This window comes from Dromiciops gliroides, chromosome 3 (genome assembly GCF_019393635.1).
Source record: "Dromiciops gliroides isolate mDroGli1 chromosome 3, mDroGli1.pri, whole genome shotgun sequence".
NCBI classification, from domain to species: Eukaryota; Metazoa; Chordata; class Mammalia; order Microbiotheria; family Microbiotheriidae; genus Dromiciops; species Dromiciops gliroides.
Window position 1 is genome coordinate 459,749,328 of NC_057863.1, and position 24,343 is coordinate 459,773,670.

General features: G+C 40.0%; 1 protein-coding gene across 1 annotated transcript in view; it reads left to right on the forward strand.

Moving 5' to 3' along the window:
• Positions 1–24,343, forward strand: part of ACVR1 (activin A receptor type 1) — a 146,940-nt gene that overhangs the window by 70,233 nt on the left and 52,364 nt on the right. Inside the window, 1 exon segment of the mRNA XM_043997145.1 lies at positions 22,567–22,833. Coding sequence (XP_043853080.1) covers positions 22,567–22,833 — 267 coding nt within the window.

Sequence of the window (24,343 nt, forward strand, 5' to 3'; positions counted from 1 at the left end):
TAGAATTGAGTAGAGACATAATTAACATAAAGAGAATACATATAAATACAAAGTTATATAAAGGTAGTTTGGAAGAGAGGACTCTAACAATTGGGGTGGTTCTGGAAAACTTTCATGAAGAAGGTGGCACTTGAGCTGTGTCTTAAATGAAGAAAGGGATTCTATGAGGTGGAGTTTAAGGAGGTAGAATATTCCAAGTATGGGGGTACCATGGACTTTTAATCCAGCTGTATGCTTTAATCTAGACAAAATCCACCTGGATTTCCTGTGTGAAGTAGTAGGCTGTTTTCATGAGTGCCCACATCTCAGTGAAGATGAATTTCTCACAATACAATGTTCATTATTGGAGGTCCACTTTTTCAGGCAGTTGTTTACATATGGATTTTGTTGATCCGACTACATGATGATAGAGAGTATTAAGTACTTGTTTTGTGTCAACCCCTCTGCCAAATACTAGAGATACAAGTTCAAAAAGGAGACAATCTCTACCCTCAAAGAGCTTACATTTGTCGTTGCCAGGGAAAGGTGTTTTCGTCTGAGAAGTCACAGGATTGGGTGGGTGGAACAATAAGGCAGCTGATTGACAGTCTCAGTGTAACTTTTCCATGACAACAGCTAAAGCCTTTGGTGAACATGTTTCCCTCTTTTATGCCTTACTTAGTACTTATCATCAGAGGATCACAGAACAAAGCTACTCCAACTTACATTTTGGAGAGAACCATGTTGTATTTTTTATGTTGGCAAAAGAAATGCCTGTTTGAAGTAGAGCATTTTGCTCCACCTCATGCTTTTTAAAAAAATAATCAACAATGTAAGCCTGTATTCTGTGTAACTCTCCCCTCACCCCCACCCCCACTCCATAGGGTGACCATGAATACATTTTTTTGATAGAAAGAATGCTTCTTTGGAAAATCTACTCGTTGCTTCTCATTTTCATTAGGAATACCCTTGTTATGGTTACAATCCATTCTCATAAAGATTTTTTTAATAAAGAGAAAGTTGGCATACAGGTCAGTAGTTATTGATGGTCATCTTTATTGCCTTTCTTTGTTAGTGTACCATGTGCTATTTTTTTTTCCCATTCTTTCATCTCTTTCCCTCTGGGAGCCCTTGAGAATCGAATCCATCCCTGAGCACATTGAATATTGTTGCTTCCTAACCAGATTTCTACTATATGCCAGGGAACTTGACAAAACAGTCAATAACCATTTATTATGGTCCTACTATGTAAGTAAGCACTGGAAAAAAAAAGTAAAAAATGGTCTCTGCCACCCTTTTGGCATAATCTTCAAGAACCACTAGTTAAAAGCCATACACAAATGACTATCAAGGGAGGAGGATTGTTTTTCTTTAAAAAAATACATATGAATTTCCAGAATATCATCCAATGAATCAGGGTATTGTTGGTGATGTATTTGAAGACTGGTTCCTAGCTTGTCCTAGAAGGATAAGCTGTGGAAGTGAACCCAGCTGCCTTCGGTTACCATGGAAGTTTCTAGAGAGTCAGGCTGGATCCCCTGTTCTTTCCCAATCCTGTGATTGGCACATTCCTACCTCTTTCTCCCCTTTGATTCAGAGACACAACATATTGAAGTAAAATTGCTTTTTTATTCCAGCTTCTACTTTTCTCCTCATTCTCAGCCCCATCCTTCTCTGTCCTTCCATACCACCATGTCCTCTTAAACCACTGTTTTATTGTTAACCTCCTTTTCATCTCTAGAGCTTTTTAAGATTAATTGCTTTAAGAGCAATTAAACTTCCTTAGTAATGATTTACATTTAAATTAATTTCAACCCATAAAGTATAACTTTTTAAATCCCTTCTAAGTCATCATCAGTGTTCCCTCCCATTCATTCTTACTGACTTTTCCTCATGATTGTAGTTAGTATATAATCTTTCTTGTTTTGCTTTTTACTTTGTAGTCTTTCATAAAGCTCTTTGCAGGTTTCTCTATGCTGTCTTCCTCATAGTTTTACTTAATTGAATCATGGTATTTCATTATTTCAATATAATGTGATTTATTTAACCATATTATCATTATTAGGCATGTAGGTTGCTTTCATTTCTTTTCTTCTCTGACATATAAATCTTTGACAATCTTTCAACAGATAAGATCTTTTTTGTTATATTTGATAATATTGTCAAGGGGACAATAATGGAATTATTATTTCAAATGTCATAGATCTCTTTATCTCATATTCTTTTATTTTCTATTGTTGTTACTTAGTCATTTCCCATTCTTTGTGACCTCATTTGGGGTTTTCTGGCAAAAATACTGGGGTGTTTTGACACGTCCTTTTCTAGCTCATTTTACCAATGTAGAAGCTGAGGCAAATGGGGTTGTCAATTACATGCCCAGGGTCACATTGCTATTAAGTATCTGAGGCTAGATTTGGACTCAGGAAGATGAGTCTTCTTGACACAAAGCCATTTAGTAAGTAATCTTAACAGTTATGAAGAATTCTCAACCAAGAAGTAAATATTGATAATTTGAAGGACTATTTATCTCTTTGATGTGAGAATTTCATCAACCTGTAAAAGCACTGTATTATCCACAGTGCTAAGTACTACCTCTTTCATCTTCTAGTACTTACAGAAACTTGGTTTTCTTCAGAAGTCTACCTCCTTGGCCTCCCCTTCCAGTTCAGGCTATTTCTCTCCTGTCCCATCTATGCTGGGTTTGTAGGCGCAGTTATCCTATTCCTTTTGTTTTGTTTCCACTTTAAGACCCCAGACTAGATGAATCCAAGAGGACCATAGACATAGAGCTAGAAGTATCCTTGGAGGCCATCTATATTTTTTTTTAAATCATAAAAGTATTTTATTATTTTCCAGTTAGATGTAAATATAGTTTTCAACATTTGTTTTCATAGGATTTTTATTTCCAATTTTTTTCTCCCCTTCCCTCCCTTCTCCCCAAGACAGAAAGCAATCTAATATAGGTTATATATGCACAATCACATTAAACATATTTCTGCATTAGTCATATTGTGAAAAAAGAGTCAGAGCCCAAGGGAAAAACCTCAACAAAGAAGGAAAAAAAACAGACCAAAAGTAGAAACAGTATGGTTCAATCCACATTCATAAGTCACAGTTCTTTTTTCTAGATGTTGAGAACATTTTCTATCATGAAGTTCTTTGAAATTGTTTTGGACCATTGCATTACTAAAAAGAGCTAAGTATATCACTATTTTTATCACACAATGCTGCTGTTGCTGTGTACAATGTTCTCTCGGTTCTGCTCCTCTCAGTTAGCATCAGTTCATGTAGGTCCTTCCAAGTTTCTTTTACCTCCTCCTGCTCATCATTACTTTTCACATTGATTTTTTAAAACTTTGTTTTCTAAATTTTCTTCCTCCCTCCCTCCTTGTCCCTCCCTATGAAATCTAGCAATTCAATATAAGTCATACATGTGCAGTTATGTCAGGATGTGAAAGAAAATAGACAAAATACCTTTAGAAAGAGGAGCTAACAAATAAAATTATACTTCAATTTATATTCAGATACCATCAGTTCATTCTCTATTGATGGTTTGCATTTTTCATAAGTCCTTCCCATAGCATCCTGCTCATCATTTCTTTCACAGTCACTGTTGCTAACTGTATTACCTTCCATCTTATTCCCTCCCCATGATGTTTATGCTATTTTCTATCTTCCTTCAAACCCTATCCCTCCTTGAAAGTGTTTTGCTTTTTACTGCCCCTCTCCCAATCTTCCATTCCTTCCTTTGCCTATCCCCCTTGCCCCAATCTCCTTCCCCTCTCACTTTCCCTCAGGGCACAATATATTACTATAGCCACTTGAGTGTGTATGTTATTCCCTCTTTGAGACAATTCTGATGAGAGTAAGGTTCATTTACTCCCCCACTCCTTCCCATCTTCCCCTGTACTCCATAAACTATTTCTCATTTCTTTTATGTGAGCTACTTTTCCCCAGTCCACCTCTCTCTTTCCCTTTTTTTCCAGTGCATTCCTCTTTACCCATTAACTTTATTTTGAAGATGTCATCATGGGTCAGCTAGGTGACACAGTGGACAAAGTACCAGTCCTGGACCCAGGAGGCCCTGAGCCTAAATCTGGCCCCATTCATAAGCCACCCCACCCTGCCTGCCCCACAAAAAACAAAGATAAACCAAAAATAAATGCTTTACAGATATCATCCCTTCATATTCAATTCACACCTGTGTCCTCCATCTAAGTATATTCCTTTTAGCTGCCCTAATACTGAGAAAGATCTTATGAGTTAGAAGTATTATCTTCCCATGTAGAAATCTAAACAGTTTAATCTTTTAATATCCTTTATAATTTCTTTTTCTTGTTTACCATTTTATGTTTCTCTAGGGTCTTGTATTTGAAAGTCAAAATTTCTATTCTGTTCAGATATTTTCATCACAAATGCCTGAAAGTCCTCTTTTTCAATTAAGTTCTATTTTTTCCCCTGAAAGATTATACTCATTTTTGCTGGGTAGGTGATTTTTGGCTATAGTCCCAGTACCTTTGCCCTCTGGAATATCATATTCCATGCCCTCTGATCTTTTAATGTAGATGCTGCTAGTTCTTGTGTTATCCTTACTGTAGCTTCACAGTATTTGAATTCCTTATTTCTAGTTGCTTGCAATATTTTCTCCTTGACCTGGGATCTCTGGAATTTGGCTATAATATTCCTGGAGATTTTCCTTTTGGGATCTCTTTCAAATTTTTTTTTTCAGGGCAATGGGGGTTAAGTGACTTGCCCAGGGTCACACAGCTAGTAAGTGTTAAGTGTCTGAGGCCAGATTTGAACTCAGGTACTCCTGACTCCAGGGCCAGTGCTCTAGCCACTGTGCCACCTAGCTGCCCCCGGGATCTCTTTCAGGGGCTGATTTGTGGATTCTTTCAATTTCTATTCTGCCTTCTGCTTCTAGAACATCAGGGCAATTTTCCCTGACAATTTCTTGGAAGATGATGTCTAAACTCTTATTTTAGTCATGATTTTCAGGTAGTCCAATGAATTTCAAATTATCTTTCCTGGATCTATTTTCCAGGTCAGCTGTTTTTCCAAGGAGATATTTCATATTGCCCTCTATTTTTTTATTCATTTGGATTTTCTTTACTGTGTCTTGGTTTCTCATAAAGTCACTAGCTTCCATTTGTTCAATCCTAGTTCTTAGGCAATAATTTATATCAGAGAGCTTTGTATCTCCTTTCCCACTTGGCTTTTCAAACTGTTGATTTTTTTCTCATGACTCTCCTGCATTGCTCTCATTTCTCTTTCCATTCTTTCCTCCATCTCTCTAAATCTTCCTTCTCTCTCTCTGGCTTTCTCTTCAAAAAGTCCCTTTTGAGTGCTTCCATGACCTGAGACCAATTCATATTTTTCTTGGAAGTTGGAGCTTTGACTTTGTTATTATCTTCTTCTGAGGGTGTATTCTGTTCTACCTCTCTTCCAAAGAAGCTGTCTGTTGTTTTCTTTGTCTACTCATCTCAACCTGGAAGCAGATATCTGATTGACATCTGATTCTCTATGGTTGGAAGCTTGGTGTGCCTGTGCCTCTCCCCCACTTTGCTTCCACCACTTGATTTGGCCCACTGGTTCACAACCAGGGCACTTCACCCCAATTTGAGCAGAGACTGTAGCCATTTCACCCTGGCTAACTACCGAACCCCCTCACCACTTCTGGAGCTGAGCCTCAGAAGAAGCCACTGCTGTTGAAGGCTCTGAGGCACTATAGGCATGATCTGTTCCTGGCTGGGTCTGGGCCGTGCTGAGCTCCTCTCTCAGCTTTATCAGCTGGTGATCCCAATTGCTGGCTTTGGCTGGAAAATAGTCTCGCTCTGTTCTTATGTGTGTTAGGCTGTTTTTTGTTTTGTTTTGTTTTGGTTTTTTTAATGGCATTATTTGGGAGTGAGTGGATGGGCTTGTTGGGAGCTTGTGGGAGTCACAGCCTCTCCTCTGCCATCTTGGCTCTGCCCTTTAGAAGGTCCTGCTCATCTTTTCTTACAGCACAATAGTATTCCATTACATTCATATACCGCAACTTGTTTAGCCATTCCTTAATTGATGGGCATTCCCTTGATTTCCAGTTCTTTGCCACCACAAAGAGAGTGGCTATAAATATTTTTGTACATGTGGGTCCTATTCAGAGGCCACCTATCTTTTTACAGATGAGGAAATCGAAGTCTTGGGAGGTTAAACAACTTATCCAAGGGCATAAAAAATCACAAACATCAGAGGCCAGATTTGAACCCAAGTCCTGTGACTTGAGTATTGATCTTTTCAGGGTACTAAATTAAATCTTTGGTCCTATCATCCTTTTTTTTTTTTTTTTTTAAAGCGAGGCAATTGGGGTTAAGTGTCTTGCCCAGGGTCACACAGCTAGTAAGTATTAAGTGTCTGAGGCTGGATTTGAACTAAGGTACTCCTGAATCAAGGGCTAGTGCTCTATCTACTGCACCATCTAGCTGTCCCCCTATCATCCTTTTGAAGGAGTTTCTCATTCTTGTGCTGTAGTAAAAAGAACTTGAAGTCCCTGAGTTGTTTGCTGGTGTGTTAGCCAAACAGCATGAATTGTTTCTATTGCTCCTGTCTTGGGAGGAGCCAGAGGACAACTGTATGGTCTAGCAGCTGGCAAAAGGTGTGTATGTCTCTTGACTGCCTGACTTTGGAACTACAACCAAAACTAACTCTGACTATTGAGTGTGCTCAGCTCTACATTTAGGTTGATAGCTACTGAAAATAGTCCATGCTGCACCTGTCCCTTTAACACCTCCACCTGTCCCTTTTGACACCAGCACCTGGCAGACTGCCATTCTAATGCATGACAATTTGGACTTTCCCTCCAAGGAGATTTTGCATATGCTCTTGGGCAGAAAGGCCATGGGGATGGTCATGAACAGGAGGGAGAAACCAGGGTCTGCTGAGCAGTAGTTTTGTTCCATTTGGTCCTGCTACACTTAGCTGATGACTCCAGTGACTGTGTATGTACAGCATGTGGTTGTGGACACAGGATGGTTTCTCACTACACAGCCGAACATTGGTCAGATAATCTAAGGGGGAGTGGGAAAGGGCTTTTCTGAAAAACTTTTGCATAATAGCCATTGGTTCTTCCTTTAGGACCCAGTAAGGAGAGGCACAGCTATTAAAAGTTTGTTATTTTAAAGCCTGCTCTTAAGCCACAGGGTCATCATACCTTATTGGTTTTGCAAGTGGTGTTCTCTTTGGCCAATTTTTTTTCCTTTCACTCTCATCATCTGAAACCAATTCCAACTTCCTTAGGTCCTCTTAGGGAATTGGTCCTTTCATTATTGGTTTCAACTGTGTAGCAGCAGGCTGTTGATGTTGGGCATGATTGGCACAGCATTGTGGATGGAGGCAGACTCTGGAAGGAAATACTTTTGAAATGACCAGTGGTATTAAGGACTATTTAAAAGTGACCCATTATAGTTGTGAGTGTTATCTTTAGTTCTGCCATCCATCGAAGCTGGAAAAGCCAAAGACAATCTCTTGCATCAGGTTGTACTGCATATTCCTATAGCCTCTGCTATTCTCAGTGGCCACAAGAGACTTAAATTGGCCATCTTTTTTCTTCCAAAGCCCAAGATTGCTATGGAAAATGGGAGTCGTTTATATAACTCACTAAGCCCAATATAGTGCAAACTTGTCTGGGAATATTTGTGCATATGCATGTGTGTATACAGGCCCACAATCTGTTCCAATAAACTTTAATATTTTTAAATTAAATTTTATTTGAAAAAAAATCAAGCCTTTAATGTGTTTTCCTACCAATCGTCCATTGAAGAAGAAAAAAAAAGAAACAAAAGGCAAAAGTTATTTAACAATATGTATAATCAAGGAAAAAAATCCCATATCTGTCATGTTAAAAAATGTCAATTTTTGCAAATTTAGTCTGTCATTTCTCTAATAGGAGGTAAATAGTCTCCTGGAAACATGGTTGATCATTGCATTGATCAGAGCTCTTAAGACTTTCAAAAATAATCATTTTTATAATGTTGTTATAGTAGAAATTGTTCTCCTGGCTCTGTGCATTTCACCGAATTATTTCACTCAAACCTCAGGTTCCTTCAAAACTTCCCTTTTCTTCATTTCTTATAGCACAATAGTTTTCCATTGATGGACACTGCTTTTGCTTCTAGTTCTTTGCTGTTACAAAAAAAGCCATTCTAAGTATATTTTGGATTTATGGTTCTCTTTTCTCTTTCTTTGATCTCTGTGAGGGGTATAGGCCTAGTTGTGGTATCACATGGTCAAAGAGTTTAGTAATTTTGAAGGTGTGCTTCCAAATTGTTCTCCAGAGTGGCTATGCAATTTTATAACTCCCCAAGCATTTATTAATCACCAGTTATGTGTTTGGTGGGGTGTGGGGGTGGGATAGAGAACTAGCCAGAGGGAGATGACAGGCATGAAGATAAAAAGAAAAAGGCGGCCCTTACTTCAGGGTGCTTACATACTCATATAAGTAACTGCAAAGTATGTATAGTAAATACCAGGTAAGTTTTTGGAGAGGTAGGGGAGAGAATTTAGGAGATGGAAAGCCATTGGGGGAATTAAGAGAAACCTCATATCGGTAGTTCTTGAACTGAATTTTGAAGGAAACTAGGTTCAGGCAATGCATTCTAGACTTGGAGAACTGCCTGTGTGCAAAGGTGTGGAGAGGGGTGGGACAGCAGCTAGGCCAGCATGTCAGAGATGGTTGTTATGGAGGAAGGGTAGTAATATGTATCAAGTCTGTAAAGAAAGGCAGAAGTCATTGTGACTTCTGTTGAATTTTTATTTATTTATAATGACAGAATAAACAATATAGAACTTTTGTTTGAGGTAAAGGAGCCTAAGGCAGCTAGGTGGTACCCAGCCTGGAGTCAGGAAGACCCTGAGTTCAAATATGACCTCAGATACTAATGTGACCCTGGGCAAGTCACTTCACCCTGTTTGCCTCAGTTTCCTCATCTGTAAAACGAGCTGGAAAAGGAAATGGCAAACTGCTCCAGAATCTTTGTCAAGAAAATCCCAGGGGGTAGCTAGGTGGCACAGTGGATAGAGCACCAGTCCTGGAGTCAGGAGTACCTGAGTTCAAATCTGGCCCCGGACACTTAACACTAGCTGTGTGACCTTGGGCAAGTCACTTAACCCCAATTGCCTCACTAAAAAAAGAAATTTAAAAAAAAGAAAAAAAAAGAAAATCCCAGTTGGGGTCATGAAGAGTCAGACATGACTGAAACAGCATAATAAGGGAGCCTGATCTGTATGTTTGTTCTCACTCCTTTTGGCCAAACAGAGAACCAGCTGCCTTTTCTTCCTCTTGTGCTTCCCATCACCCAACAATGTAGATTATAGATTAGATAGCTACTTGGACCATACTGTGCCTGCCTGGGATCTGTTCTTCTGGGTGGGTCCTGAGTTGGCTTCTGTGGTATGCAAATCTCTGTTAAGGGATGGGGAGTGGGGAAGGGGTGGGGTGGAGCACATAATTCTAAAACTGAGTCTGAGGACATCACCTCCCCTCACACTAACTGGAAGAAGACCTTTCCAAAACAATGTCTATGTTTTATCAAGGCTTGGCCCCAGGGCTGGTGAAGCTGCTGCTTGCCAAGTGTAGAAAACTTTCTGTCTTTCATGACAGTTAAGAGATGATTTGATGTCTTTTAAATATTTCACTGCACTACCATTATACAACTAATTAGTGTCTGGAAAGGAGGCTGAGAGGGGTGTATGTGACTGTGTGTGTGCAAGAGCGCTCGTGTACGTGTGTGTGTGTGTGTGTATGTGTGTGTGTGTTTTAAAATTGACTTTGTTTTGCTTTCCACAGGGAGGGGCTAGAGGGACTATCCCATGACTCACCTTTGTCCTGAATCTTTGAATCACATCATCTCCTGTGAGATGTACTGTCATTGACCCTTTACCTTTGAGTTCCTCATTTTAACCTATGTTATCTGCTCTCCACTCTGAAATTCTGGGTTGTCATGGAAGAGTTGGTTGAGCCTCAGGTAGATTCTGTCCATTGAACTTGGCTTCTGACTTCAGCTCAATTCAACAGATATTGCTTAGTGCCCATTATGTGCTGAGAATTGTGCTTGTACTAGAGGAAATAAAAAGGTTAAATAAATCACAGGTTGCCCTCATAGATCGTAAGATCTAGTAGACTTCCTATGAAAATGGATGCTTCAGCTTGGAGTTAGAACAACTAGAGGAAATAAGAGCAAATTTCCAGGTAGCCTGGGAACTTGGAGACAGCGTCAGCAAAATCATCACCTCTTTCTGAATTTTTACAGTCTGCCCACACAACATACAAGATCGCTCCAGTTCCAAACTGGGCGATTTCTCTGATGGATAATCCTCCCTCCCTGTACGCCTCCCCTCTCCATCTTCTTACATCAAAACAACGAATGAATTTTCCAATCCTATTCAAGTGGTGTAGTGGATAAGAAACCATCCTTGGAATCAGAAAACTTTGGATTCTCATATTGGCTATGTGAACCCTACACAAGTGAACTCTCCGTGCTTTATGCAATTCTGGAAGACTATAAGTTACAGAGAAAGTGGGGGCCTATGTTATTGGAGGGAATTTCTTCCAGTGAGCTCCCAAAATTATTTCAATTATAGGTCCAGTCTCCCTCTTTATCCCTATTCAAAGGAAAACAAGACCTAACTTTCTTAGCAAAGATCAAGAAGTTTTTCCACTTTCCAGCTAAAATGTAAGTACTTGTTCTATGAGGGGAAAAGTCTTTTCCCAATCCCTTGAAGGTCAGTTGGTAACTTGATTCTCATAGTCCTCTGTGATCTCTCCTTTGGAAGCAAGGACCCGGTTCCAGAAATATGTGGAGAAAGTGAAGGAAGAAGACATTTTCTACCACTAATCACTTCTTTGCATGTTGCATATAGTAAAATCAAGGACTTTTTCTACAGTCAGGATCAAATGAAAGATGGAAAAGGCTACATTATTTGATCTTGATACTAGTCCTCTCACTGGTTCTTTACTTCATGGAGCAGTTAAAACCAGCCTTTCACTGATGTTTGGAGTTGAAAAACCTCCATCCCTCTGGATGCCTCCTCCCAGAACCTCCATTTTAGGGTGATGCCCAGAACTGCACTCCAGAACTTCCCCCCCTTTTTCCATGGGGTAGCTTTGTTTCCCACTCACCCCCATCTTTTTTAGCTTTCTTTTATATGTTGTCTTCCCTCATTAGAATGTAAACTCCTTGAGGGTAAGGGACTGTCTTTCTACTTGTATTTGTAGTCCCAGTGCTTGTATTATGCCTGCCATTTAGTATGCTGTTTAACTGAGTGAAGGGACATTAGGGTCAGAGGGCTAGAGATTGTGAGCTGCATTACACAAGATTTGACTTGGTGGAATTGAATGCCTAGTCTAACGAAAATTGAAAACCACAGCATTGGTCCCCACCCTCCTACCCCTTTTCCAGAAGTTCCACCAGAGGGGGACTGGAGATTTTTTTTTTTAATTACCTAAGGCAAAGATAGCAGGGAAATGTGATATAATTCCTTCCCAGCCCACAGATAAAATGTGCCAATCTTTTCAGTGATAGGAAAAATGGCAATAAGGCCTAGGATCTTGGATCTTAATTAGGCATTCTTTAAGGATTTGAGCTCAAGGTAATTGTTAGGATTTCAGAATCTCTCTATTTTGAACCTAGTTACCACTGAAATCAAGAAAACCCCACATTTACACTGCTGTAAAAAGATAGGGCCAAGAGACAGCCATTGTGTTAACATATTAATATTCAGTTAACAGAAATACATTGCATATTTTAGGTCCTATTATTCCCTCCACCCAAACACAGAGAAAATAACAAACACATATCCCCCCCCCCTTTTTTTTTTTACATTGGACAATGTGGATAAACAGATGTGACCCCTCCACCCACCTCCCCCTTAGCCCCCACCTATGCCCCATCTAAACTGTAAGAAATAGCTCTGCACAGACATGCTGCTTGGTGACTAAGCAAGCATTGCCTTAAGATCTATGCTGACATTTAAAGTCTTTATGGCTTTGCTCTACTCATAACACAAGCAGCATCTCTCTTGTCTTCTCTTAAAACCTATTTTGATGGCAAAGAAAGCTTCTGCAGGCTTAAGAAATTTCTAGGTCCCAAGACTTTTCTCACTGTGTGAGTTAATGTGAAAAATTTGCCTTTTCCAGAGTGTGCAAATGTCCTGGAATTATAAAAGCTCATTGATAGGAGCCCATTTACCCTCATGATAAGAATGGCAGTTGTATCAAGAGAACTTCTTGATCAGCAGACATATCCAGAGGCCTTGTTGTCTCAGAGTGGGTGTTGTCTCCATAATGTATAAAAGCTTGAATGCTTGTTGCATCCAGCCACTGGTATTTTCTGTCTCTTCTTACCTGGATGGTTGATGTTTTTCATCTTAAATCCCAGGGACATTTTCATGCCTCTTGCCCAGGAATAGGCTGACTGGTTCTGATGCATGATGTGCCTGCACCATTGGCAAGACCAAGTCAATATGTTGGAATGATTCCAAACTATGGTCTTGGATTAAGAGACCATAGGATAACTCCTTATAATCTTAAATCCTAATATATCACAAACCTAATATGTCACAAACAGAATGTGCCATTTGGAAAGTCGCCAGTGATCTGATTTGCTTGTTTTGTGGCATACTCAAGTTTTGAGGCTTTGGACTTCTTATAATATCATTCTAATCACTCTGGCTCCTCTAAGAGGAGCTTACATCATAAATTATGAGTCTATAGGCACATTTATTCCATTGGGATTAATATAGCTACTCTCCCATTTCTTTATACCACTTTTCTCATCTAGGTCTGTCACCCTGGTGGAATCGCAAAACTTGACACTTGAAAGGCATTCTAGGACATCTACTTTAGCCAAAGTAGAAATGCCACAAGTCTCCTATGCTTGACATCTGCAAAGAAGGAGTAATCTGCTAACTCTTTTTTTTTTTTTTTTGGGCAGGGCAATGAGGGTTAAGTGACTTGCCCAGGGTCACACAGCTAGTAAGTGTTAAGTGTCTGAGGCTGGATTTGAACTCAGGTACTCCTGACTCCAGGACTGGTACTCTATCCACTGCGCCATCTAGCTGCTCCTATGTGCTACCTCTTAAGGTCACCTATTCTACTTATAGGTATCTCTAATTGAGGTTGGGAAGCTTTTCCTGAAATAGAGCCTAAATTTGCCTCTTTTTCAAGAGGGACCTTAGGCATATTCACTTAACTCTTGTCTAGACTGGCTCTCTGAACTTATTCTATACCACCTTGGGAGCTGCTTGTCAACCCTGAAGAAACTTCTACCCTGATAATCTACCCCCAACATTGGTGACTTTCTTACCAATATCTCCATTCAAAAGGGGCCCCAACTGTGCTCATTTCATTCATTACCAATCTGACTCACTTTTTGGAAGGTTTATCTTCCTTCTTGCCAGCTGTGTGTCTACTGTGTAAATACCTACTCCCCCACCCCCACCCCACCCCATACACCTTTTCTAGGTCCTATTTATTTATTATCTTTTGTTGTCTACTTTCATTAGAATGTCACCTCTTTCAGGTTAGAGATGGTCTCATTTGCTTGAGTTTCTATCCCCATCACTTAGCATAGTGATTGGCACACAGCAGTTAATAAATCCTCTATCTGTCCATCCATTCATCCTTTGGGACATCAACCCAGTCCTCCTCTGTCCTCAGTAAGAATGAGTCTAACCCGGGGGCAGCTAGGTGGCACAGTGGATAGAGCACAAGCTCTGGATTCAGGAAGACCTGAGTTCAAATCTGACCTCAGACACTTGACACTTACTAGCTGTGTGACCCTGGGCAAGTCACTTAACCCCCATTGCCCCACAAAAAACCAACCAAACAAAAAAAGAAAAACAAAAGAATGAGTCTAACCCTTCTTTTATTTAATAACCCTTCAGATACAATATAGGTCACATTTGTGTCCTCACCTGGCCATATTCCATCCCTTTTTTCTTATCTTTAGGTTAATTATTCTTAGTTCCTTCCCACATCTTCATGATGATAGATTTCAGGCGCATCATCATCTCGTTCCCCCTGCCAGCCTCTCCCTGTCCCACCCTGAGTATCCTATTAATGTCCTCTCCAGTTTATTAGTCAGCATCCTTTCTCAACTATCTCATTTAAAATTTTACACAAAGGATGGTTTTGTTTGGAGGTCTGGCTAACATTTCTTCCTACAATATGGTAGATCGGTATAGATTCAAAAGGACAATGTTTGAGGTTCTAGGACCAAGAACAATGGAAGTAGATTATAGTTAGTATTAAGTGCTGATCTTATGACAATCAGGGTGGTGAAACAGTTGACTTATAGAGCAGGAAAGGAGCAGATGTTCCCAGTAACCCTAAGGTGAGGTCAGCAGCCCAGCTCCTTAGTCACCCTCAGTATGGCAAGGAGGGTCTCTACTGCTAGACTAGCCTTTATGTTGGCATTTTTTAGAAAATGAGGATTGAGCTATGTTTTTTGGGAAAGAATAAGAAGCAGGAGAACCAGGTAAAAGACCCCTTTGTGGCAAAGGAATATCTCTATGTGTGGATTTGCTTGTTTTGGGACTTGAATTCATCTCAGGAAAGTCTTAATAATTATACTGTACTGTAGGCTGCTTGAGTTTTTAGGCACAATTATACCAAATGACCGAACAGTGATGACTTTGTCACAAGGCCAGCTACTTCATGTTCTGAGCCCTTCTCTAATTTTTTTTTTTGGGGGGGGGCATATCTGTCAGAAATTGTTGAACCTTGCAGAGATCTCGAGGCTAGATTGTGGTTTGGTTTTGTTTTGGTGAGGCAATTGGGTTTAAGCAACTTGCTCAGGGTCACGCAGCTAGTAAGTGTTAAGTGTCCGAGGCCGGATTAGAACTCAGGTCCTCCTGACTCCAGGGCCAGTTACTCACTGTGCCACCTAGCTGCCTTGAGGCTAGATTGTTAAATCTCACTTTATCTATCTCAGTTGTGGACAACAAAACCGTGATCCCTCTGTCATTCTAGTGCTCTGTTTTATTTCTTTGACATTCTAGGATTACACTTTTAGGGATCTGTCTTTCATGGGACTTGTGCCAGGAAAAGTCATCTTTAGAATTCTGGCCACAGCGAAAATGGAAATCCTTTTCAGTGAATGAAAAAAAGAGCTTATATGGTATTTAAATAACCCGTTTTATCTCATTCTTTCCCAAGTGAACACAGATTTTTAAAGTTGGTTGATGTTTGAAAGTGCATGTGTTGCTTTCCATATATTCCTTCCATTTTATGGACTACCCCCCTATCTCCTCAGTTTCCCTGATGACTTTAACAAAGAAATAGACCTAATTTTCTTGAAGACAATGCTGCTAATGATGGTGATTAATCTCAATCCATCTCTCCAGTTCAGATTGAGATGCCAAGGTTATAATCTTATTGCTTCCTTTAGTCAGTCCTTTGTACTCCTCCATCCTATGAAAGGATTACTTGTAGTAGACTCTCCTGTCTCCGACCACATTCATAAATATTTTCACATGGTCCTGGTCTTGATGCCAGACAAGTTATATAGTAACAGTCATAACATTGAGTAATACTGGAAGGCCACCTTGCAGATGTTAGTTGTGTACATAGACAACAAGCAAACAGAATGGGGGAATGAGATAATCTAAGGAAAAGAGGTCATTTCCCTTGCTTAATATTCAGTTTACTGATTAATTTAACTACCTTGTCATCCCTGCTCAGTGGACTTAACTCTCTGCTTAGGTCCTTCCTGTTTTATTTCTGCAAACTGCAATAAAATAGGTTATCAGATTTTTATTGTTTCATATACATGCAAAGTAGTCCTAGGAAGTGATCTGTAACCAAGTATTCTGTATCATTAGAACCTGGAAGATAAGGCATCTCACAGTACCTTAAAAGCAATTTGAAGACAGTCTTTCCCTCTCACCTTGCCCCCCCCAACCCCCAACCTCAATTTCATATCCTAAATTCAGTCATGTTGTTACTTTTGAAAATTGAGGAGATTGCTAGAGGTGAGTCATGGATATTTTGGGTCCTATTTTTCCTTGGAATTGTCGAGATCAAGATCTGAGAACTCTGTCTTGCTTGTAACTCTGCTTGTTGAATTAATAACCCTGGCTTAGAAAATCCCTTTGGCATCACTTAGAACCAAACCAGTCTGCCAGGGGAAGTTGGCAGGGTGGCACTCAGGGTGTGTGTGTGTGTGTGTGTGTGTGTGTGTGTGTGTGTGTGTGTGTGTGTGTGTGTGTGTGTGTGAGAGAGAGAGAGAGAGAGAGAGAGAGAGAGAGAGAGAGAGAGAGAGAGAGATCGAAATCGATAGAGAGATAGAGACAGACAGAGAGACAAGAACAGGGAAGGTGGGGTGAGTTGGGGAGGGGAGGGCAGAGAGCCTTTTGTGCAGATGAATTTCTATAGGATTGACATTTATGTATTTTGTATAAGTTTGGGTATCTGGGGCACAGTTTTTCCCCAATCAATTTTGTTGATAGAGCTGGGTTAAAGTGTATGGACTATAAAACCTTACACATTTGTGTGGAAGACAGGAAACAAGAAAAGAAGGACGATGTTTGCTTTCCCCAAAGGGTAAAAATAGTAGGCATGACTTTGCCAAATGTACCCTAACTTGCTTTTCAGCACTAGATGTTTGGCCACTTTATATACTAGGTATTTGAATAAGGACTATAGAGGCTTACTAGCCACCCTCTTTTATCTTTTTTGCTTTTCTCTAGCTGGGAAAGGAAAGTGACAGACAGATCTTTGACACTGGCATCACAGAACAAGAATAATTTATTACTTCAGATAGTTATCTCTATTCAGCTACAGAAGAAAGGCAAATAATTTCTAGATAAAGACTTTTAATTTATTCAGCAACCATTTATTAAGTGCCTACTTAGAATTTGTAAAGCAGGGAGCAATATGGTGGAGTAGATATAAATCCTAGCCTTAAAGACATGAGGACCTGGGTTCAAATTCCACTTGATAGTACTGGTTGTGTGATCCAGGGTATGTCACTTAACCTAGAAGTACTCTGGTATTCCTCTAAGACATGTGTTTCAGAGAAGGTGCCAACCTGCATTGGTAGAGGGAATTTCCTCTTATCCCTACAGCAATAAAATCACTAGGCCAAGTCCCTATCTCTATCCCAGTCTCTGCATATATGTAAAGCACTTTGCTAGGCACAGGGGAAAGATGTAAATATACATAAGATATAGTGCCTATCCTTTTTGTAGCTTATAATCTGGGAAGCAGGATGTGACATGAATAAATAACTATCATGCAGAATAGGACATTAGACAGGTAGAAGCAGAGTGCTGGGCACAGGACCCTGATGAATAATAAATAACCAGTGTAGTACTCTCAGACCACAGGAATGAAGAAGGACCTAGAAGAATTGAAAATTTCCCTAAATGTGACTGAGATTCCTCTCTTCTATGGTTGGGTATGCAGAACAAAATAGTCAACATGGTACATATTTGAACCTTAGCAGATACCTATCTGTGGCTTCATATTTCCAGGTGAATTGCAGACTGTTTTTAGATTCTTTGAGGCACTAAGGACCTTGGGAAGAACTGTCTACTCAGAGCACATAGTGGAGAAACTGAAAGCCAGGGGAAAATTACTTCACTGAGCTGGGATCCCCAGGTTTCTTGGAAGTAGGGCTGTTCTAGGACTTGTTGGAGCCTTTTTGATCCTTCAGCTGGGTATACAAGGATAAAGTGTAGTAGAAAGATCACAGAATTCCTGGCCTTGATACCCTGCTCTATCACTGAGATACATATATCAGCTGTGCCAAGCTCAGGATATAAAAAGTGGCAAAAGACACTCCCTGCCTTCAAGGAGCTTGCAGTCTAATAGGGGAGACAACAAGCAAACGATTATGTACAAACAAATTGTTTTGTTCTTGTTCAATCATGTCCAACGCTTTCTGACCCCATGGACCATACTGTCAATGGTGTTTTCTTGGTAAAAATATTGGAGTGGTTTGCCCTTTCTTTCTCCAGTGGATTAAGGCAAACAGGTTAAGTGACTTGTCCAGGGTCACACAGCTAGTAAGTGTCTGAGGCTGAGTTTGAACTTGGGTCTTCCTGACTTTAGGCCAAGTGAAGTGATCCATTGAACTGCCTCTCAAACAAACTGTATAAAGGATAAATTGGGAATAATTGAAAGAGGATTTGGGAAAGCCTTCCTGTAAAAATAATACTTAGCATTTATATGACACCTACAATTTGTCGGGCACTATGTCCAGTGTTTTACAAGTATTATCTAATTTTTTCCTCACAACAACCTTGGGAAGTAGGTACTATTATTAGCCCCATTATACTGTTGAAGAAACTGAAACAAAGAGTAGTTAAGTGACTTGCTCAAGATTACACTATCCACAGGTCTTTCTGACTCCAGGCCCAGTAATGTACCATCTAGCTGCCTCGTTTCTAATGTCAAGCTAGGATTAGATGATTTCCACCTATCCCCACTCTTGCTCCCTATCTCCCATAAACACAATACCAAGCCATCAGTTTCTCTTAATACTTACTTGCCATTGTGTGGAATAGCTGGCTTTCATCTCTTCTGTCTAACTACTTATTGGAAACTGGTGATTCACTCTGAATTTACCATAAAGATTGTTAGTGTTCTTATGATCTAAAACTAGAAAAGACTTTAGAGACCATCTGGATGAAAGTACCCCAACCTCCATTTTATATCAGGCTCATAGAGATTTTTTTGTTTTGGAGGGCAATGGGGGTTAAGTGACTTGCCCAGGGTCACACAGCTAGTAAGTGTTAAGTGTCTGAGGCCGGATTTGAACTCAGGTACTCCTGACTCCAAGGCTGGTGCTCTATCCACTGCGCCACCTAGCTGCCCCCAGGCTCATAGAGATTTAACTGGTTCACCTTTTCAAGAAAACCATTTGGAAATGTGTAGGAAAAGGTGACTGACTATAAACTATTCATCCCATGGTGCTGGGTCAAGCACTACGGCACTATGTGGCACATTTCAGGATTATAGATAGAGTTAGAAAAGATATAGGACTTTGGAAATCAACTAGTCCAAACACTGCTTATTTTATCATTGAGAAAACCTGTAAAGTACAGGGAGAGGGCTCTGGTCATATAGAGCTAGGATTCAAACCCAGGTCAGGTTATGTTATTCCAAATCCAGCTCTTTGAAGAGATCTGTGCAGTCACCAAAGTTGAAATGTATATGGAATTAAAAAGTGAAGTAGTTTTTTTTTTCTTACCCTATTTGTTAATAGCTAATATTAATGTAGCACCGTACTTCAAGGAGGTCAATGACATGAAGGTCTCATATAGAACAAGATTCATGGTAGTTCTCTTTGCAGGAAAAATAACAATCGGAAGCAAACTAGATGCTCCCCACCTAATTTGGGGAGTAGCTAAACAAATTGGTATATTAATGTAATAGGATCCTGTTACCCTATAAAAAACAGCAAATATAAGGAATTTAAGAAACATGGAAAGGCCTGTATGAACTGACAGTAGATAGATAGAAGTCATAAGAAAAAACGACTAGGGTAATACATATGGGAACAACACTAAAAGACAACTAATTTAGATTGAATAATAGTCTTGCTTTTATAGAACAAAGGGTTTAATAATGCATCTCTCCTTTCAGGTGTTTGTTTTTTCTTGGGGGGTGGTACTGGGGTGTGACTGCTGCACATACTATAGCTTCTTGGAGCCACAGGTGAGAGTTGGATAACAGCTGAACATCGAACTTGAATGAACAGGCTCAAAAAGGTATAAACCAGGTTAAGGGGTAACCTATAGGCTTTAAACCAGTTGGTGAGTTAGGGAGATGTCTACTGAGTGATGAGAACAATTTGTTCCAATGGCCATAAAGGTGGCTGAAGCAGGCACTGTGGAGGGCTGACAGCCTGATCAGATATTGAAGATGCCAATCTCATCCACTGCATTTCTGGGCCGCCAACAGCCATCTTGACTTTTGTCCTGCCACTGGACTTCAATGACTGGAAGAGAGAGTGAGGCTGATGACTTCGTGCAACTCTGCCTCACTAATCCAATTCATGTGCAAGTCCAGACATCATCCCATGATGTCATTGGTCCTCTTCAAAAACAAAGGATTAACAATTTTTTGGGGGGGCAGGGGGAAGGGCTATGGTGGGAAGTGTTGAAAAGTCAGACATAGTTGATCTTTTCTGTTTAACTGTTTCTCTTTGTTACAAGAAAGGGCTCAATGGTTTGAGATTACTGGGGAATGATTGATTAAAAACACATATACATAACATGACTAAGGGTATCAATAAAATGGGGGAAATTTCTAGAAACTTTGGAATTATGTTCAAATATTTTTGGTGGTGGTGGTGGTATAGTGGGATCAATATATTAAGGAACTTATTCTGTAGGCTGATTCAAATACTGCTGAGGGGAAGATTTTTGTCATATTTCTCAAGGGAGAAGATACAGGGAATACTTTCTTCTTCGGGAAAAATTGTTCCTCATTAATACAGTCTGTGAGTTCCAGATTTTGGGTGGTGAGACTGGTGACATACATAGCTCTGTCAGTGGCTATTCTTCATGTTATTCCAACCTCATTTGCTACTGGAAGTCTCTTGGCTTTTTTTTTCTTCCCGAAAGAGCTATCACATTGATTATAAATAGAGTTCATAAATAAATGGGGTGGTACCTGTGGAAGTGTGATGTTTGTGTTATAGTGGGCAATTTGTTTTTATTTTACCCCTTTTCGAAGAGGTAATTTCTGAGTCTCTCTCCACTCCCTTTCTATGGGGCTTTTCCTCCAAGTCCCCTGCTGTATCTCTAAGTTAGTGTTTTAATACCTTTCATTGGGGTCATCTCCTAAAAGAACAGTCACCCCAAACTGCCTTTTAAAAGATAGATTCAAAATAGATTGAGGTAGCTGTGCCACAGAGTCTACCACAAAGCATTCAACAATAGACAGAAACTCAGCCCCTTTCTAATTTAGGACTTGGGAGTGAGCTCTGAAAGTTGAATTTCCTTATTTGAACAGGGTTTCAACTTAGCAGCTTCTAAAGATTTGGCCTCTTGCAGTCTCTCTCTCTCTCTCTCTCTCTCTCTCTCTCTCTCTCTCTCTCTCTCTCTCTCTCTCTCTCTCTCTCTCTCTCTGTCTTGTCTCTCCCTCTCATCTCTCCCCATTTCTCTCTCCCCTTCACCTCCCCCCACACCTTGTGCATCTCTGTGACTGTCTTTTTGTCTCTGTTCCTGTCTCTATCACAGTCTTTCTTTGTCTCTGTCTCTCTGTCTGTTGCCATCTCTCTCTCTCTCCTCAGCTCCTTCCTCTCTGTCTCTTTCTTTCCCCCTTCCCCCTCTCCCATGCTCTCATTTCTATATAACTCTTTTCTTTCCTCTTCCTCCCTCCCTCTTGCTCTTTTCCTCTGCCATCTGCACCCAAAGCTGTTAGTACTAGCAAGTCTGAACTACTCACTTAACCAGGAAAAATAAGATGCAGTGATTTGAAAAACTGAATCTGAAAACCAATCTTTGAAAGAACAATTAATTAAACGATCTTATTGGATTTGGCATCCTACTCTCCCCCCCCCCCCCAACCTCCTTCCACACCAGATGCAACTCAGTTCTCACTTGGGACACTGTTCATGATTCCTCCTCATCTCTTGTCTCTCCTTGTCAAAATTCCCATCTTCAAGGTTCAATTAAGATGTCACCTCCTCCATGAAGTCTTACCTAATGACCCTGATTATTATTGTCCCCTTTCCTCTTGAATTACCTGGCATTATTCTGATCAGTATTCACACACATTCTATCTTCCCCATAACAATAGATAATATTTATATTGTGCCGGGCACACTGCTAAGTGCTTTACAAATATTATCTCATTTACTTCTTACAACAATCCTTGGAGGTATGTGCTATTATTAATCCCACTTTATAGAAGAGGAAACTGAGTCAAATAGAGATTAAGTAACTTGTTCAAGGTCACACAGCTAGCAAGTGTCTGAAGACAGATTTGAACTCAGCTCTTCCAGATTTCAGACGAGAATATTCCATCTTCTTTGCCACTTAGCTGCTGTAGAACTTAACTTAGAAGTCTATGGATAGATTTCAGGAGGTCATTGAATATGGATGGAAAAAATTTACATCTTGATTTTTACTAACCTCTAACTGAAATCTAGCATTTTCTTCCACTATAAATAAAAAAATCCAACAATTATTCTGAGAAAGGGTGCTTAGGTCTCACCAGGCTACCAAAGGATTCTATGACACAGAAAAAAATGTTAAAAACCCTGTTGCAGAATAGAAGCTTTTTGATGGCAAGGGTAGTTTTATTTTTGCCTTTATATCTTCAGTATCTATCCCAAAGGCACTTAAATGTTTGTTGAATTGAATTGCCCAATGATTTGGAATTTAGGGGCAAGGCACATTTCATGGCCAGGTCTACTAAATGTGGATATTAGTAACTTCAGGTAATGCTTTTTGTGACTTTCCCCACAGGTAATTGCCTAGGTATGTTCAATTGAGCAAGAGAAAAAACAAAACTATATTATTCACACATTATTGAAGAAACTTTGCAAGGCTGGAGAAAATACCATTTTCTATTCTCTTCTCTCCCTTCTGCAGATGAGGAGCCAAAGTTGAATTCAAACCTGTATATGTGTGTGTGTGAAGGCATATCCTGTGGGAATCAGGACCACTGTGAGGGACAACAGTGTTTTGCCTCATTGAGCATAAATGATGGCATTCAAGTCTACCAGAAAGGATGCTTCCAAGTTTATGAGCAGGGGAAGATGACCTGTAAGACTCCACCATCCCCTGACCAAGCTGTGGAATGCTGTCAGGGAAATTGGTGCAATGGAAACATCACAGCCCAGCTACCAACTTCAAAAGGTAATGGTCTTACCCATGTTTCTTCCCCTGCCCTGCCGCTTTCCCATCCCTACACTTCCCTCACTTTGGTTCCTGTGATGGAAAATTGAGATGAAAGTGAAGAGCTGGGAATGGGGGAGGAGAATCACTCAGCATCTGAAAAAAGGTAGAAGTTATGAAAATATGAAGCAGTGCAAAAATACTTGAAAAAACGTTATGATGTGTCCAATTCTCTCATACCCAAGACATCTGTGTTAGGGAATATTTTCTGTTGAGGTTGGATTATTATACCAAGTGATGCAGACTTTCTTTATTCCCCTCTTTTTGGCGGGGGGGGGGGGGCAAGGAGAAACAACGGCTGCCACAAACAATTCCCTCTAAAATTTTATCCACAGATCAAGTGTATATAGTGAGCAGAATGGAGTGAGATGAAGAGAGACAGCCTGGGACTCTAGCTGAGTGGCATACATACATTACTAGGAAAGAAAGAAAAGCTTAGATCTCTTTTCCCCTCTTCCTGTTATCTGCTGTCTGGTTGTATCTCTCTCCAAGCTTGAAGCACTGTGGGATTTTTCACATGCAACTTGAATGAATTCTTTATAGGAGGATCTTATACAAACGGTTCCTTAATATCTGAAGATTCTACTCCTCTGGAGCCGGGCAGTTTTGAAGCTGCCTCCATCCTTGGAAGCATCCTCACTTCCCAAGAAATCCTAGAGTGCCTGCACTAAATAAAGCTTAGACAATCCAACGAACTATTATTAAGGGCTTGCTATGTTCAAAGCTCTGTTTTGAGGATACAAAGACAAAATGAAAAACAAATCTTTGCCTTTTTAAGGATTAAGCTTACATTTTACTGAGGCAAATGTACCATATGCACAGATAAGAATATACATGGTAATTTGAAAAGGGAGCAAGCATTAAAAACCAGGGGAGGGGATCAAAAAAAGGCTTCCCCTAACAGTTGGTATATTACTTTAGCCCACAAACTTGTAGGAAGCTAGGGATTCCAAGAAACCAGGGCAAGGAGGGGTGTGCCTGCTGTGCAATGGCGCAGTGGTAGGAGATGGGTGTTTAAGAGAAGTGTATGTTGGAAAGTTTAGTTAGAATATTGAAGGTGTGAAAGAGAGTGATGTGAAATAAGTCTGGAATGGGATAGTAGATTGGAGCCAGAATGTGCGGGGTTATAAATGCTAAGCTGAGGAGCTTCTCTTTCATGCTAAAGGCAATAGAGAGCCAGTGAAGATTCTTGAGCAGAACAATGATATGGTCACTTAATCCTAAATCTTCAATCCTAAATTCATTTAATCCTAGATCTTTAAATTTTCACTAGGAATCTCAATAACTCTTGGTTTTTATTGGACCTATGATTTTACTGATAGTTCAGCAGCATTAGACAGTTGCCTAGGTAAATAATAGTTTAGCTGATTTGCTCATGATCTAGTATGTGTCTGAAGCCAAACTTAGATTCTAGGTCTTCTTGACATGTAGTAAATCTTTTAAAGGCATGATATGGAATGTTAGGAGTAGA